The 13,295-nt window shown below is 36.4% G+C and overlaps 2 protein-coding genes and 1 long non-coding RNA gene across 3 annotated transcripts; 2 read left to right on the top strand and 1 right to left on the bottom strand.

Annotated features, from left to right (window-relative positions):
• Positions 1-3,481: 3,481 nt before the first annotated feature.
• On the top strand, positions 3,482-5,838 carry LOC121784360 (pectinesterase/pectinesterase inhibitor PPE8B-like). The gene is made up of 3 exons (XM_042182511.1): positions 3,482-3,752; positions 4,268-4,816; positions 5,147-5,838. Exons 1-3 carry the CDS (start codon positions 3,482-3,484, stop codon positions 5,836-5,838), a joined length of 1,512 nt encoding a protein of 503 aa, XP_042038445.1.
• Positions 5,839-6,911: 1,073 nt separating this feature from the next.
• LOC121784033 (pectinesterase-like) lies at positions 6,912-9,049 on the top strand. The gene is made up of 3 exons (XM_042182217.1): positions 6,912-7,868; positions 8,000-8,160; positions 8,265-9,049. The coding sequence occupies exons 1-3, from the start codon at positions 6,991-6,993 to the stop codon at positions 8,957-8,959; spliced, it is 1,734 nt and encodes a 577-aa protein (XP_042038151.1). The 5' UTR covers positions 6,912-6,990; the 3' UTR covers positions 8,960-9,049.
• A 2,203-nt stretch (positions 9,050-11,252) lies between these two features.
• LOC121783380 lies at positions 11,253-13,295 on the bottom strand. The gene is made up of 3 exons (XR_006046561.1): positions 13,029-13,295; positions 12,211-12,300; positions 11,253-11,494 (listed from the first exon to the last, which is right to left on the bottom strand). It is a non-coding gene; the product is annotated as an uncharacterized LOC121783380 (long non-coding RNA).

Here is a 13,295-nt window from a genome sequence, read left to right as displayed (position 1 = left end):
ATGAGTAATTACTCTTTTGTTGAATGCAGTATTGTGATAGGTTTTGATCTCCTATGAATTAACATTTGAACATTATATTTTGTGATAATTGTTTCATATTTATTATATTTCAACATTGTTGTGTATTTATTACTCACTCCGTCCATGAAATATTGTCCAAGCTTGACTCGACATGAGTTTTAGAAAATGTGAAGAAAAATGAGTTGGAAAAGTTAGTAGAGTAAGGATCACACACTTATATATTAGTTTTATAATAAAATGTGAGTGTAAAGAGTTAGTGGAAAGTGAAGTCTATTTACTAAAAAATAGAAAAAAAGCAAAGTGGAAATTTTTTTGTGGATGGACCAAAACGACAAAACTGGACAATATTTCCCTGACGGATGGAGTATATAGTAAGTATAATTTTTGCTTACAATTTCTTATACTGATAGTTGAGATTAAAGTGTATATGTATATGTATATGAAAAATGCTCAAGTACACCGAAGTACTCCATCTGTCTCTTAAAAATATATCACATTTGTCATTTTGAAATGTCCTTTAAAATTGGATCAACTCTATTTAAGGAGTTTTTTTTCTCTTTAATGAGGTGTGTCTCATTCTTAACTAACAATTATCCAACCAAATTTTCTTTTTATCTCTATTTACTTTACCAATTATTTATTAAAATCTGTATCATTTTAAATATTGTCCCTATTTTTTAAGAAACGAATTGACTATACAGTAGGACTCAAGGCCAAACACACATAACCTAATGCACTATGCAATTAGACGAGAAGGAATATGTGAAAAATGTACCAGCTGGCATAGATATAACATTGAATATAAAGATACTGAACTAGTATTGTGTTTTAGATTAAATGTTTTATTTTATTTTTAATATTTTTTAGAAACAAATTTTATATTCTAATAACTCATTTCCTCAATAATTTATATAAAACTAATATATACAAATAGAATTTATATTTCACTAAATTATTATATTCATTTTCTTAGTACTTCCTTAGTCCAATAGAAATAAATCATATTTCCTTTTTCGTCCGTCCCATAAAAATAGTCCATATCCATTTATGACAACATTTTTCTCCTTCTCTTTTACTCCCTTCGTCACATTCAAGATGATCACATTCTTGAGTGACACGTGATTTTAGGAAGTGTTGTTAGGTGAAATAAAGTAGAGAGGAAAAATGTAGTTGGATATTTTAATGAGGAGAGGGGAGGTTATTTCCAAAATTAGAAAATGGTCATCTTGATTGGGACAAAGAAAAAAGGAAATGTGGTCATCTTGAATGAGACGGGGGAGTACTTTCTCTTTTATGGACCCCACTATCCTCACACAATTTCAACTACTTTTTCTCATTCTCTTTTACTTTAGCAATTATACATTAAAACCCTTGTCAACCCTAAATGATCTATTTCTATAGAACTGAGGAAGTATATTTTTTATATTAAATTCATGTGGGACAATTATAAAAGACTAAATTAAAGTATTTTTACAAAGGATAGTAAGAGACAATAATAAATTAATAAGAGAAAGTATTGTGCAAACAAAACGAATTAAACAAAAAATTATTGAATTTTCATAATAGTATATATTCCATCCATTCAATTAAATATGAAACATTTGCTTTTCGATTACGAAATTTTAAGTAGTCATGTTTGTAAATTAATAAAAAGAGAGCATAAATTAATATAGAGAAAAAAGTAGATATAGTGTTATTTTTATTTTAGGAAATATTTCATTATTAATGAGAAAATCGAAGAAGAAAATGTTTTAATTTTAATGTGACAGCTGGGACGAAGTATGTTTTATATCTGATACTCCTTCTGTCCCATAAAGATTGTCTCACTTTGACCGGACACGGGTTTTAAGAAATGTAATGAAAAGTGAGTTGAAAAAGTTAAGTGAAATGTGAATTCTACTTTTATATATTAGTTTTATAATAAAATATAAATAGGAATGAGTTAGTGAAATATGTAGTCCATTACAAAAAATGATAAAAAAGTAAAATGAGACAAATTTTATGGGACGGACGAAAATGAAAAAAATGGGACAATCTTTGTGGGACGAGGGAGTACTTCGTATTTTGTGAAGGATTTAACAATATCATAAATATATGGAGTACATATATAATGTGTTTCTGTAAAGTAGTAAAACATGCAAAATACTATTGACAATTTTCAAACACGAGAAGCCACTTGATAATACTGGCCGGCCCTTTTTTCTCTTACAGAAAATTAACCTTCTTGTTGAAACAACATTATTAATACATGCTTATCTATCCATAGTATTTCCTCATCGTCATTTAGACCCAAATACATTATGTATTTTCTCTTTTAAGAATGTCTCATTAGTCAACAAATTAAAAACCCATAAATTAGTCCTAATAGACTAACAAAGTAACAATAGGATTGAACTGGAAATTTTCCTTTAAAAAGTTCCAACTTACTTACAATTAAATATGGTTGATCCTAAATTAGCACAAACCCAATAGGTTTGAATATTTGATGCGAAAAGAGTGATCCCTTATTATTTTGTTTCGAACTTAATTATTTACATTTCTGAAAGTTACTTAATATAATAAGTTTTTTTTTAAAAAAATATATCTAAATGTCGTTTGAATACATATTTTTAAGTTATACGGCTCATTTTGTAAAAGTTAAACACAACCAAAATCATTTAAAAAAAAGGTTACTTTTTGTCTTATACCTTCCGTCCCATAGAAATATAGGCATATGATATGACGATAGAATTAAGATAAAATTGGTTAAGTAAAAAGAGAGGAAGAGAAGGTAGTTAAAGTAGTGTCAGTGGATTGTGAGATCCTATTATTATTAGTGTTTTAATAGTGGTATAAGTTGTAAATAACTTGATATATATAGATAATAAATTGGAATGATTTTCCATAAATGGAAATACTCATATTTTTGTGGGACGGATGAAAACGAAAAGTGCACATATTTTCACATATTTTTACGAGTCAGAGGATATATATTATATTTTGAGTATATATACATTCAATTATACGTGCAGTTGTTTGTTATAAGTCCAGTTGACCTTCCAAATTAGCCCACAATCTTAAAGTTTAGAGTCATAATTTGAATGACCAGAATCATAATTGTATCCAAGTTCAATTTAGCTAATAGTCGGTGGAAAAATTAATAAAATATGAATCATATTTTTATATATGAATTTTATAAGAAAATTTGAGTAAGTAAAAAATTATAGGATATAGAATTCATAATTAAAAATAGTACTACTTATAAAGTAAATGAGACTAATTGAAACAATTAACGGTTGACAGGGTATAGTGATTAATACAATCTAATCCAGCCAGCCTAATTATTAGCCATTTATTTAATGCATTTTACCAGTTCTCAATCTCAATTAAGCATTTCTTAGTGCATGTTCTCATAGTCATATATAAGTATATAACCATACCCCGCTCTCTCCATTCAATTACAGCAAATTCATCAATAAATATGGCCTCAACTTTGTTGAAAATTCTTGTTTTAGCGACGATTTTTAGCTGTGTGAGCTGCCAGCATTTGAAGGTTCCGGCGTCGGAATTTGCGGCATCAGTGAGGTTCACCATTGAAATAATCCGGCAACTGATCTCCAAGGTGTCCCGCTTCCCCATCTTAATATTTTCCGATTTCCGTCTGCGTAATGCCGTCTCCGATTGCCTTCTTCTCATGGATCTCTCCGTCGATCAGTTGACCCAGACTCTTTCTGCTTCACTCAACCCCACTGGTAGGACTACTTTTTTTTCATCCCATTTTTGCCTACTTTCATTTACTTACTGCATTGCTCTTACATAAGTATATTACCCTTATTCTAAATTGAGAACTATCTTTAAAATAAAACTTGAATATTTATCAAAGCACAAAATATATAAGTTGACAACTGATAAAAATTTTTCCGTCAAACTCATTAAGTTTTCATTTAACATAGTTCTCAAATTGAACCATTAGCTTCTAATACATTTAGATTTTATTTTATACTTTCTTCATTCCACATTAATAAAATCATTTTATTTTCTGCACTCATTAGTTAAAGTGGAAAAAGAGTAAAGTTTAAAAAAAAATAATGTAGGTCTTATCTACGCTATTATCTGTGTTACTAGACTTTTTATCCACTTAAACTATTTATTATTATCATTTTCTCAAAATGAGTGAAGAAAATGAAATGATTTTACTACTATGGAACAGAGGGAATACCAGACAATAAATAATCCGAATTATATTATGGATTTAAACAATTCGCAGGCAATGACAGCGTCACCGGGAATGTGAACGCCGATATGCTAACATGGTTGAGTGGAGCACTGGTCAATCAAGAAACTTGCAAAGAAGGATTTGATGACATAAATGATATTATCAAAGGTGTGGTTGGTGGCATTCTAGACCGAATCACCTCATCAGTGTATAGTCTTCTTTTAAACATTAAGCCCATAACTACTACACCATTCCGCGGCGGCAACAAACAAATCTCTAGTAAGAATCTCCCCAATTGGTTAAAATCTCACGACCAGCGTCTCCTTGATGGCTCGACCAATAAGACGGTCGAGCATGTGGTGGTGGCTGCCGATGGGACGGGGGATTTCACTAGGATTATGGATGCTGTTGATGCAGCCCCGGAGCGTAGAAGCGAAAGATTTATTATACACGTAAAAAAAGGTGTCTACCAAGAATATGTGGTGATTAATAAGGACAAATGGAATATAATGATGTTTGGAGATGGAGTGAATTTTACGGTTATTACGGGCAATCGGAACTACGTCGACGGCTGGCGCACCTACAGCTCCGCCACATTCAGTAAGATCTTTTAACTTTTTTTGAGATAATAATTTACTTCCTCGAAGTACTATATAAGATTAGGTAGATAGATAAAAATAGGGTTATACGCATTTAAATATACAAATATTCGAAATTAGACCATTTATGACATTGTTTTTAATACTCCGTGGAAGTCATTTGAAATTGACATTGTTTAGTAGTAATTGTTTTGGTCTTTTTTTTGTTGTCTCAATAAGTTCACTCAATTTATGATTGGTGGCCTTTTCCATTTGTGTATGATCCCTCCAATTTCAAATAATGTGAATTTGTAGTATAAATATACTCAAGCAAGGCATGTACATTTCGCAGGTGTGAAGGGGAAAGGGTTCTTCGCACGGGACATAACCTTCGAGAACACGGCCGGGCCGGAGAAGGAACAAGCGGTCGCCTTCCTTTCCGACTCCGACCTATCGGTCCTACACCATTGCGCTTTCTACGGCTACCAAGACACCTTATACGCCCACTCCCAACGCCAATTCTACAGCGAATGCTACATCACGGGCACTATCGACTTCATCTTCGGTGATGGCGCGGTCGTGTTCCAGAGCTGCCACATCGTGGCTCGGAAGCCTCTCGACAAGCAAAAGAACGCGATCACGGCCCACGGCCGACAGAAGCAGCTTGAGACCACGGGATTCTCGATCCAATTCTGCAACATCACGACCGTGCCGGAGTTGGTAAACTCGACAACGGAGACGTATTTAGGGCGGCCGTGGAAGATGTATTCGCGGACCGTGATTATGCAGTCCTACATTAGCGGCGCGATCATGCCCAAGGGGTGGCTCGAGTGGAACGAGGATTTCGCGCTTGACACGCTCTACTTCGGCGAGTTTATGAATTACGGACCGGGTGCGAGAGTGGAAGACCGGGTGAAGTGGCCCGGCTACCGTGTGTTTAATAGTTCGGCGGAAGCGGCTAACTTTACCGTTGCTCAGTTTATTATCGGGAACACGTGGCTGCCTTTGACTGGTGTGAGGTACACTGCGGGACTGGGAATGTAGATTCGATGGGCTTGGGATTGGATAAATTGTAGGTTACCATGCTCTTTTTGTGTTGGTTGTTTCTCTATCATTTATATCATATTCAAATTCATTTTCGTATGAATATCATATCAAAGTAGTAATTTTACTTCCGTCTTTACAACAAACTCGAACTATAAAGATTGAGTACTATTATTCTCTATTCACTTATAGCAGTGTACTTATTCAATCCTACTTATATAGTTTATCTAAATAACATATGAACTTCACAACACTTTATCGTAATTTATACTATAAATATAATATAATGAGAATTGTTTGTTAATATGCTTATATATTATTAAATATATTATTTATTGAAATAAAAATTACACAACTTGAAAATTTTAAAAAATCTAAAAATAGAATATAATATTCAAACATAAATTAAAATACATTTAAAGATTCCGCAATTCTAAAACATACTAGAACATACACATCAAATTAAAAATTTTAAACCAAATCACATCAAATTGTTTACTCCATCCGTCGTCTAAAAATAGAAACTCTTTCCTTTTGGTATGTCTTTTATTGATAGAAACTTTCTATTTAAGAAAATTTCTTTCTCTCTAATGAGGTGAGAGACTCATTTTTCACGAACACACTTTTCTTTTTATCTTTCTCTTACTTTATCAAATTTTGTATTATAATTTGTGTTGATCATTTTTAAAATTCTTATTTTTATGCACAGAGGGGAGGGAGTATTATAAAAACCTTGAATCCATATCTCCATTCATATACTACTATATGCCTAGCAAACTACTCCATAATCCTTCATGGATTGACTATTGATGACTGGCGTACTACAAATATAGTACTACTATACATTACTTTATATTTTTGTAGAAAAGGAGAATAAATTTCGGAAGTAAAAAAAAAGGCAGCATCCATAAATAAAAGAAATTCAGTCCTAAAAATCCTCCAATCCAGAGCATCACTTGCTAAACTATGCGCGACTGCAATCCACGCCCCCGCAATCCACAATGATCCAAATAACTCAAATATAAACCAAACACCAAACCATGAATCACACAAAAACGTTCATCGGGAAAAAAACTGCCTTGGCTTAGTCCACCGCGCAGCCAAGGCAGAATAAAACCACAACACAACCACCGCAACAACCCATCAATCTCAATGGCCTTCCAAGACTTCGACCTCATCTCCCAGCGCCGGCAGGAGGAGAAGAAGAAGAAGTTCAAGCAACGCCTCATCCTCGCTTTCATCCTCTCCGTCATCGTCATCCTCCTCCTCGCCGCCGCTGTCTGCTTCGCCATTTACAAGACCAACCACAACAACCAAAAAGCCGCCGCCGCCCACCACCCCCCGCCTCCCCCGCCCAAGCCCAAGACCTCGCAGAACATGGTCAGGACCGTGTGCGCCAACACCGACTATAAAAAAACATGCGAGGAGAGCATTCTTAAGGAGGTGAAGAACAACGCATCCGCCACACCGATGGACATGCTCCGCGCCTTGCTCGTTGCGACCTCAAAGGAGATTGACGACGTGGTCAACCAGGTCAAAGGTGTCGGGTTCGAGGCGCCTATAAAAAAGGCCGGGCTGAACGACTGCCTTGTTTTGATGAAGGACGCTAAGGATGAGCTGAATAGCTCGATGGAGATTGTCAAGGGGGAGGATATTGGGAAGATGTCGACGGCGAAGGACGAGCTCAACAACTGGCTGAGCGCGGTCATCTCGTACCAGCAGACGTGCATCGACGGCTTCCCCGAGGGGGCGGACAAGCAGAAGGTGAAGAAGATTATGGAGAGCGTGAAGATGCTCGGGAGCAACACGCTCTCCATCGTGTCGCAGGTCTCCGCCCTGCTGACAAAGGCGGAGGCCTCCGGTGGGTCCCAGCGGAGGCTCATGAGCTTCAACCACCAGCACCACCGTAGATCCTTGAAAGATGACGGTGGAAAGTTGACGCCGAATGTCACCGTGGCCAAGGATAATTCCGGGAATTTCGCAACCATAAACGCGGCGCTCAACGCAATGCCTAAGAATTTCAAAGGACGGTATGTTTAGATAAAGCAAAACATGATAAGAACACACATTTTTAGATGAGATAACTTCAAGATAGATGAGTTATCTGCGTAAATACATTTTTAAAGGGTTAAGTTGTATGATTATTATTTTTGTGCGTCAGATATGTGATATACGTGAAAGAAGGGGTGTACGATGAGACAGTGGTGGTAGCCAAGGACATGGCGAACGTGACAATGTATGGAGACGGATCGCAGAAGAGCATCATCACCGGAAGCAAGAATTTTGTGGACGGAGTTACAACGTTTGAGACCGCATCCTTTGGTAATCCTTCACAAACATTTTTCTCTCTAATTCGCCACTAAAAATATTAAATTTTTTTTTCTGTATCTGTCTTACTTTACTAACTGTTCATTAACTGCATGCAGTTGCTATCGGACACGGATTCATGGCGCAGTCGCTGGGGTTCCGAAACACAGCCGGGCCAGAGAAGCATCAAGCGGTGGCGCTCAGAGTCCAATCGGACCATTCGATATTTGTGAACTGCCGCATGGAAGGATACAAGAGCACGCTCTACGTCCAAGCGCACAGGCAGTTCTACCGCAGCTGCTACATCACAGGCACGGTCGACTTCATTTTCGGCGACGCAGCGGCCATGTTCCAAAACTGCAATATATACTTAAGAAAGCCGCTGGAGAGCCAGCAGAACGTGGTGACGGCGCAGGGGCGGGCGGAGAGGCGGGAGACAACCGGCATCGTGCTGCAGAACTGCAAGATTCTCGCGGACGAGAAGCTGGAGCCGGAGAAGGCGAAAGTGAAGAGCTTCCTCGGGAGGCCGTGGAAGGAGTACTCGAGGACGATAATAATGGAGTCGGAGATCGGGGATGTGATCGCTCCGGAGGGGTGGAAGGAGTGGAGCGGGGACTTGGGGTTGAAGACGCTGTTTTATGCGGAGTTCAACAACAAGGGGGCGGGGGCGAGCATGAAGGAGAGGGTGAAGTGGGGAGGGTATAAGACGTTGAAGAGGGACGATGTGTTGAAGTTCACGGTTGGTCCTTTCCTGCATGGCGAGGATTGGCTCAAGGCAGCCGATGTTCCCGTTCGTTTTGGCATGTTTACTTGATCATACATTCATTCTACACTTTTTATTTTATTTTATTCCATTCTTCTTTATGTACTCCAATATATTTATATTTATATAAATATTACAGCATAATGCTCTTGGCTTATATACAATTAATTCATTTATGTCTTCATGTATGCTTCTTTTGTTTTATTTTTCTTTGAATACTACAGTTGATCACGACATTAAATAATACACCCTTAGTCTATGAAATATTGTCCAAGTTTGACTCAGCACGAATTTTAAGAAATGTGAAGAAAGTGAGTTATAAAAAGTTAGTGGAATGAGGGTCCCACATTTTTATATTAGTTTTATAATATAATATGAGTGTAAAAAGTTAGTGGAAAGTGTGGTCAATTTATCAAAAATGGAGTAGAAAAAAGCAAAGTGGATAACTTTTCATGAACGGAAAATGGAAAAACTGGACGACATTTCATGGTAAGCGGGAGTACTAACGATATAAACTTGGTAGTATTAATACTCCCTCCGTCCTATAAAAATATGTGTACTTTCCATTTTCGTCCGTCACACAAAATCATGTGCATTCCATTTATGGAAAGTTATATCACATTAATAATGTAGATCTCACTATCCACTAACTCTACTTTAAGTACCATTCTCCTTCTCTCTCTTACTTTATCGTACCATTCTTCTTCTTTCTCTTACTTTACCAATTTTGTCTTAATTCCCATGTCATATCCAATGTCTATATTTTTATGGGACGGAGGGAGTATAAGCTAGTGGAGTAGTATAGTTAGTTCATCTCGGTTTAGTATGTTCTTGGAATCTTGTGTTGGCCATGGATTCTGTCTTGCTTTTCTTGGGCTAGAGTGGTCCGGCTGACAACAATCTATGTCGAATCTAAACCCTAAAACCCTAAACCCTATTATCATGCTAGTAAATATAACAGTGGAAATTATATAATAATATAATATTACTTTCTTTGCCATAATTAAGTATCATAAGTTAATTTGAGATGAATTTTAAAAAATGTATGAAAACAGTAGAAAGAGTTAGAGCATTCACAATAGTAAACTACAATCCATCTTATCTTCATTTTCCTTATGTCCCATTAGCATTTTATTTTCTAGCCCTGTCACCTGCAATAGTGCCTAAATTATGCCAAATAAATCCGTCCATCTCCATTTTTCACACCAACACTATTTTTATAATTTTAGAAAAGATTTTGTGTTATCAAATAAAATAAATTAAAGGCAAAATCAAAACATTAAAAAATTACAATGCAAAAAAAAACTAGTTGCTGAAGAAGTTATCTCGTCCAACACCTTGGACCCAACCCCAATTCATTTTTTGCTTAGGATTTAGAGAGAAATATTGGATGAGAGAAAGAGATTGGAGAGGAGGTAAAGAAATAGGGTAAAAAAATGAGGTATTTATAGAGTGTAAAAATAAAAAAGTTAAAAGTCGATCGAGGATCGGTGGTGTCGATGCTGTAGCGCCGATAGGGCGCCGATCGCAATTGGTGCGCCCTACCCGACGGGCGTGGGCGACGGCGGCGATCGACTGTTTCACCCACAATCGGGTCGATAAAATTGCCGATCGCGATCGACGACACTATTGCGAGTGCTCTTAGTAGAGTGCGAGTCCTACTTTTATATATTACCCCATCTATCCCAGTTCATGTGATTGTTTTTTTTTGCCGTTGTTTTGGAAAAATGAAAAAAATGAGTAGTTATAGTGGAGAGAAAGTAAAGTAAGAGAGATAATAATGTAGAATAATGTAGAAGAGAACAACTTCTACTTTATTCTCTCTCTTACTTTTCTTAACTACTCCCTTTGTCCCGGATAATTTGTCCCATTTTTTCATTTCGGTCCGTCCCACATAATTTGTCCCATTTCACTTTTACCATTTTTGGTAGTGGACCCATATTCCACTAACTCATTCATACTCACATTTTACTATAAAAGTAATATATAAAAGTAGGACCCACATTTCACTAACTTTCTCAACTCACTTTTCATTACATTCCTTAAAACCCATGCCCGGTCAAAGTGAGACGAATTATCCGGGACGGAAGGAGTATCTATTATCACTTTCCCAAAACACGTGTCGAAAACAAGTCAATAACTTGAGTTGGGACGGAGGGAGTATTAGTGGAATGTAAGGTCCATTACAAAAGTAGTACTCTCTCAGCCATTGTAACACCCCTTACTCGGTTAGTTTTAACCAAATAAGTGACGTTACCTTTCGGTACGATCGATAAACAAAACCTGCCTATTTTTTTTTAACCATTTTGCAACACTCAACATACAATACTATCATAAAAGAAACTAAACCTGATAACACGACTATTTACTACTATACATAACAAAATAACATTAACCTGTTTATATAGACATATATACAACTCCACTAGCAAAAAGAAGGTTATAACCTTACATTTGTAACCAACTATTTACAACCAAAAGATAATCTAAGCATGCCACGTGTAAACTACGACTGTACCAGCAAAAAGGGAGGTGGTGACTTGACACGTGCTGCTGCCAACTAGCGAGTTCACTCGCTTCTATACTCTGCAAGAGGGAGAAGAAAGGGGGGTGAGCTTCGAAAAGCTCGTAGTGTAATCGCATTCCAGAATAAAACCTCTACAACTTCAAACCATATCACTATCACAAGTAAATACTTTATTACCTGGAATGTCGTACAACACATATTCAATTTAATCATGTAATACTTTCAATAATAGCCATCTATCACGTATCAATCAGAAACAATATATAACATAATACCTGAGGAAAACATAATTGTTTAAAGAATTCAAAGCACAACCATATTATTTCAAAAAAATAGAAAGTCACATTCAGCCCCCAAGTTATGCTTAGTGATGGACACGGGTACACGAACACTATCTGTAGCCCTATGAGGGCGTCTATCATGTTAGTCCGTATCGGACACTGTAATCTTCCATATGGCCTATGCAAGGCAACTGTCATATATTACCCATATAGGGTACATTTCAACTATCGATATATCATATAGACCATCGCTTCGGTTATCCAGAAGACGAGTGATCAACATGTGTGCAGTACTGTTGTCCTATGGCATGCCAACTATACCCTGTGGTTCACTCAAGCAATGGGGCACAACGCAACTATTTCATATCAACTTTCACATTATTCAACACAATCATTTTTTTTAAGTTCTATGTCATAAGCATACGAATCACACAAACAAATAGTAATATTTATCGAAGTTAAAGGAGTTAAATTCTAGAACACGCGTACACTACCTGTACACGTAAAAAAAAACCGCTATTACTTGCTTAGTCAACCCTGGAGGTGCCCTTTTCCCTTATCGCTTGTGCTTGCACTCGGTTCACCTAATTTTTCAAACAATCACATATACAAATTATAAATAAACACTTAAAGCACAAATATCACATCTATCTTTCTCCCTTTTAGCATAAAAACCTTTATTCCCAACTTTTAAAGCTTTAAAAAAAATTGACTGCATTACATCAACTTCATATAATAAACTGACTTAGCTCGGAGATAACTAGGGGTCGAGCCCTACACCAAAATAAACCTCTAAGAGTCTATTTTAATTACAAAAAAGGTTTTCCTCAAAATTCCAAGGGATTAGGGAGTTATGAACATTTTACTACAGCCTGCCAGTTTGTGGCAGATTCTGGCGACTGTTTAGCATGAATTTTTAAAAATAGCAAACATTGACGAAATGATCTGAAATTTTGCAGACATCTTCCCGAGACCTGATAGTATGCATTAAAATTTTTAGAACATAAATTCTAGCATGTTAAAGGGGACGAAACTGATCAGTACAGCAACACCAGAACAGCCTACAAACAAGCTATTTCTCCAACAAAAGAAATCCAAAAACAAATCAGATTTTTTTTATCACTTTCATGCTTAACTATCATATCATAATTCCAATTGCATAATTCAATAGCCAAATTACACCAAAGCATCAAAACAACAAAATCCCCAATTCTATGAACCCTAACTTTCAACCAACCAAAAAGAAACACATCAAATTAACATCACTACTATACTTAGAAACATGATTGAAGAGGTTATGGAGGAATCTAACCTCTAATTTCAACTATTTTCCAAAGATAAGTGGATGTGGGTTTGCAACCTAAGCTCTAAAATTGAGAGGAAAAAGAGGGAATTGATAGCTTGAATTGATGAAGTGTGTTACATGTTACACGATGGAGTGATCGGAGCTGTCACGGTGGAAGCTTGGTGGTTGAACAGAGGAAGCAGAGGCTGATGAAAATTTACAGAGAGGGAGAGAGTAGCGTAGAGAGAGGGAACGAAAAAGAGAGAGGAGAAAGATGAGGATGAATATTAAGTT

Source organism: Salvia splendens, chromosome 21, assembly GCF_004379255.2.
Source record: "Salvia splendens isolate huo1 chromosome 21, SspV2, whole genome shotgun sequence".
Lineage (NCBI taxonomy): Eukaryota > Viridiplantae > Streptophyta > Magnoliopsida > Lamiales > Lamiaceae > Salvia > Salvia splendens.
This window is presented reverse-complemented; position numbering and strand designations above follow the sequence as displayed.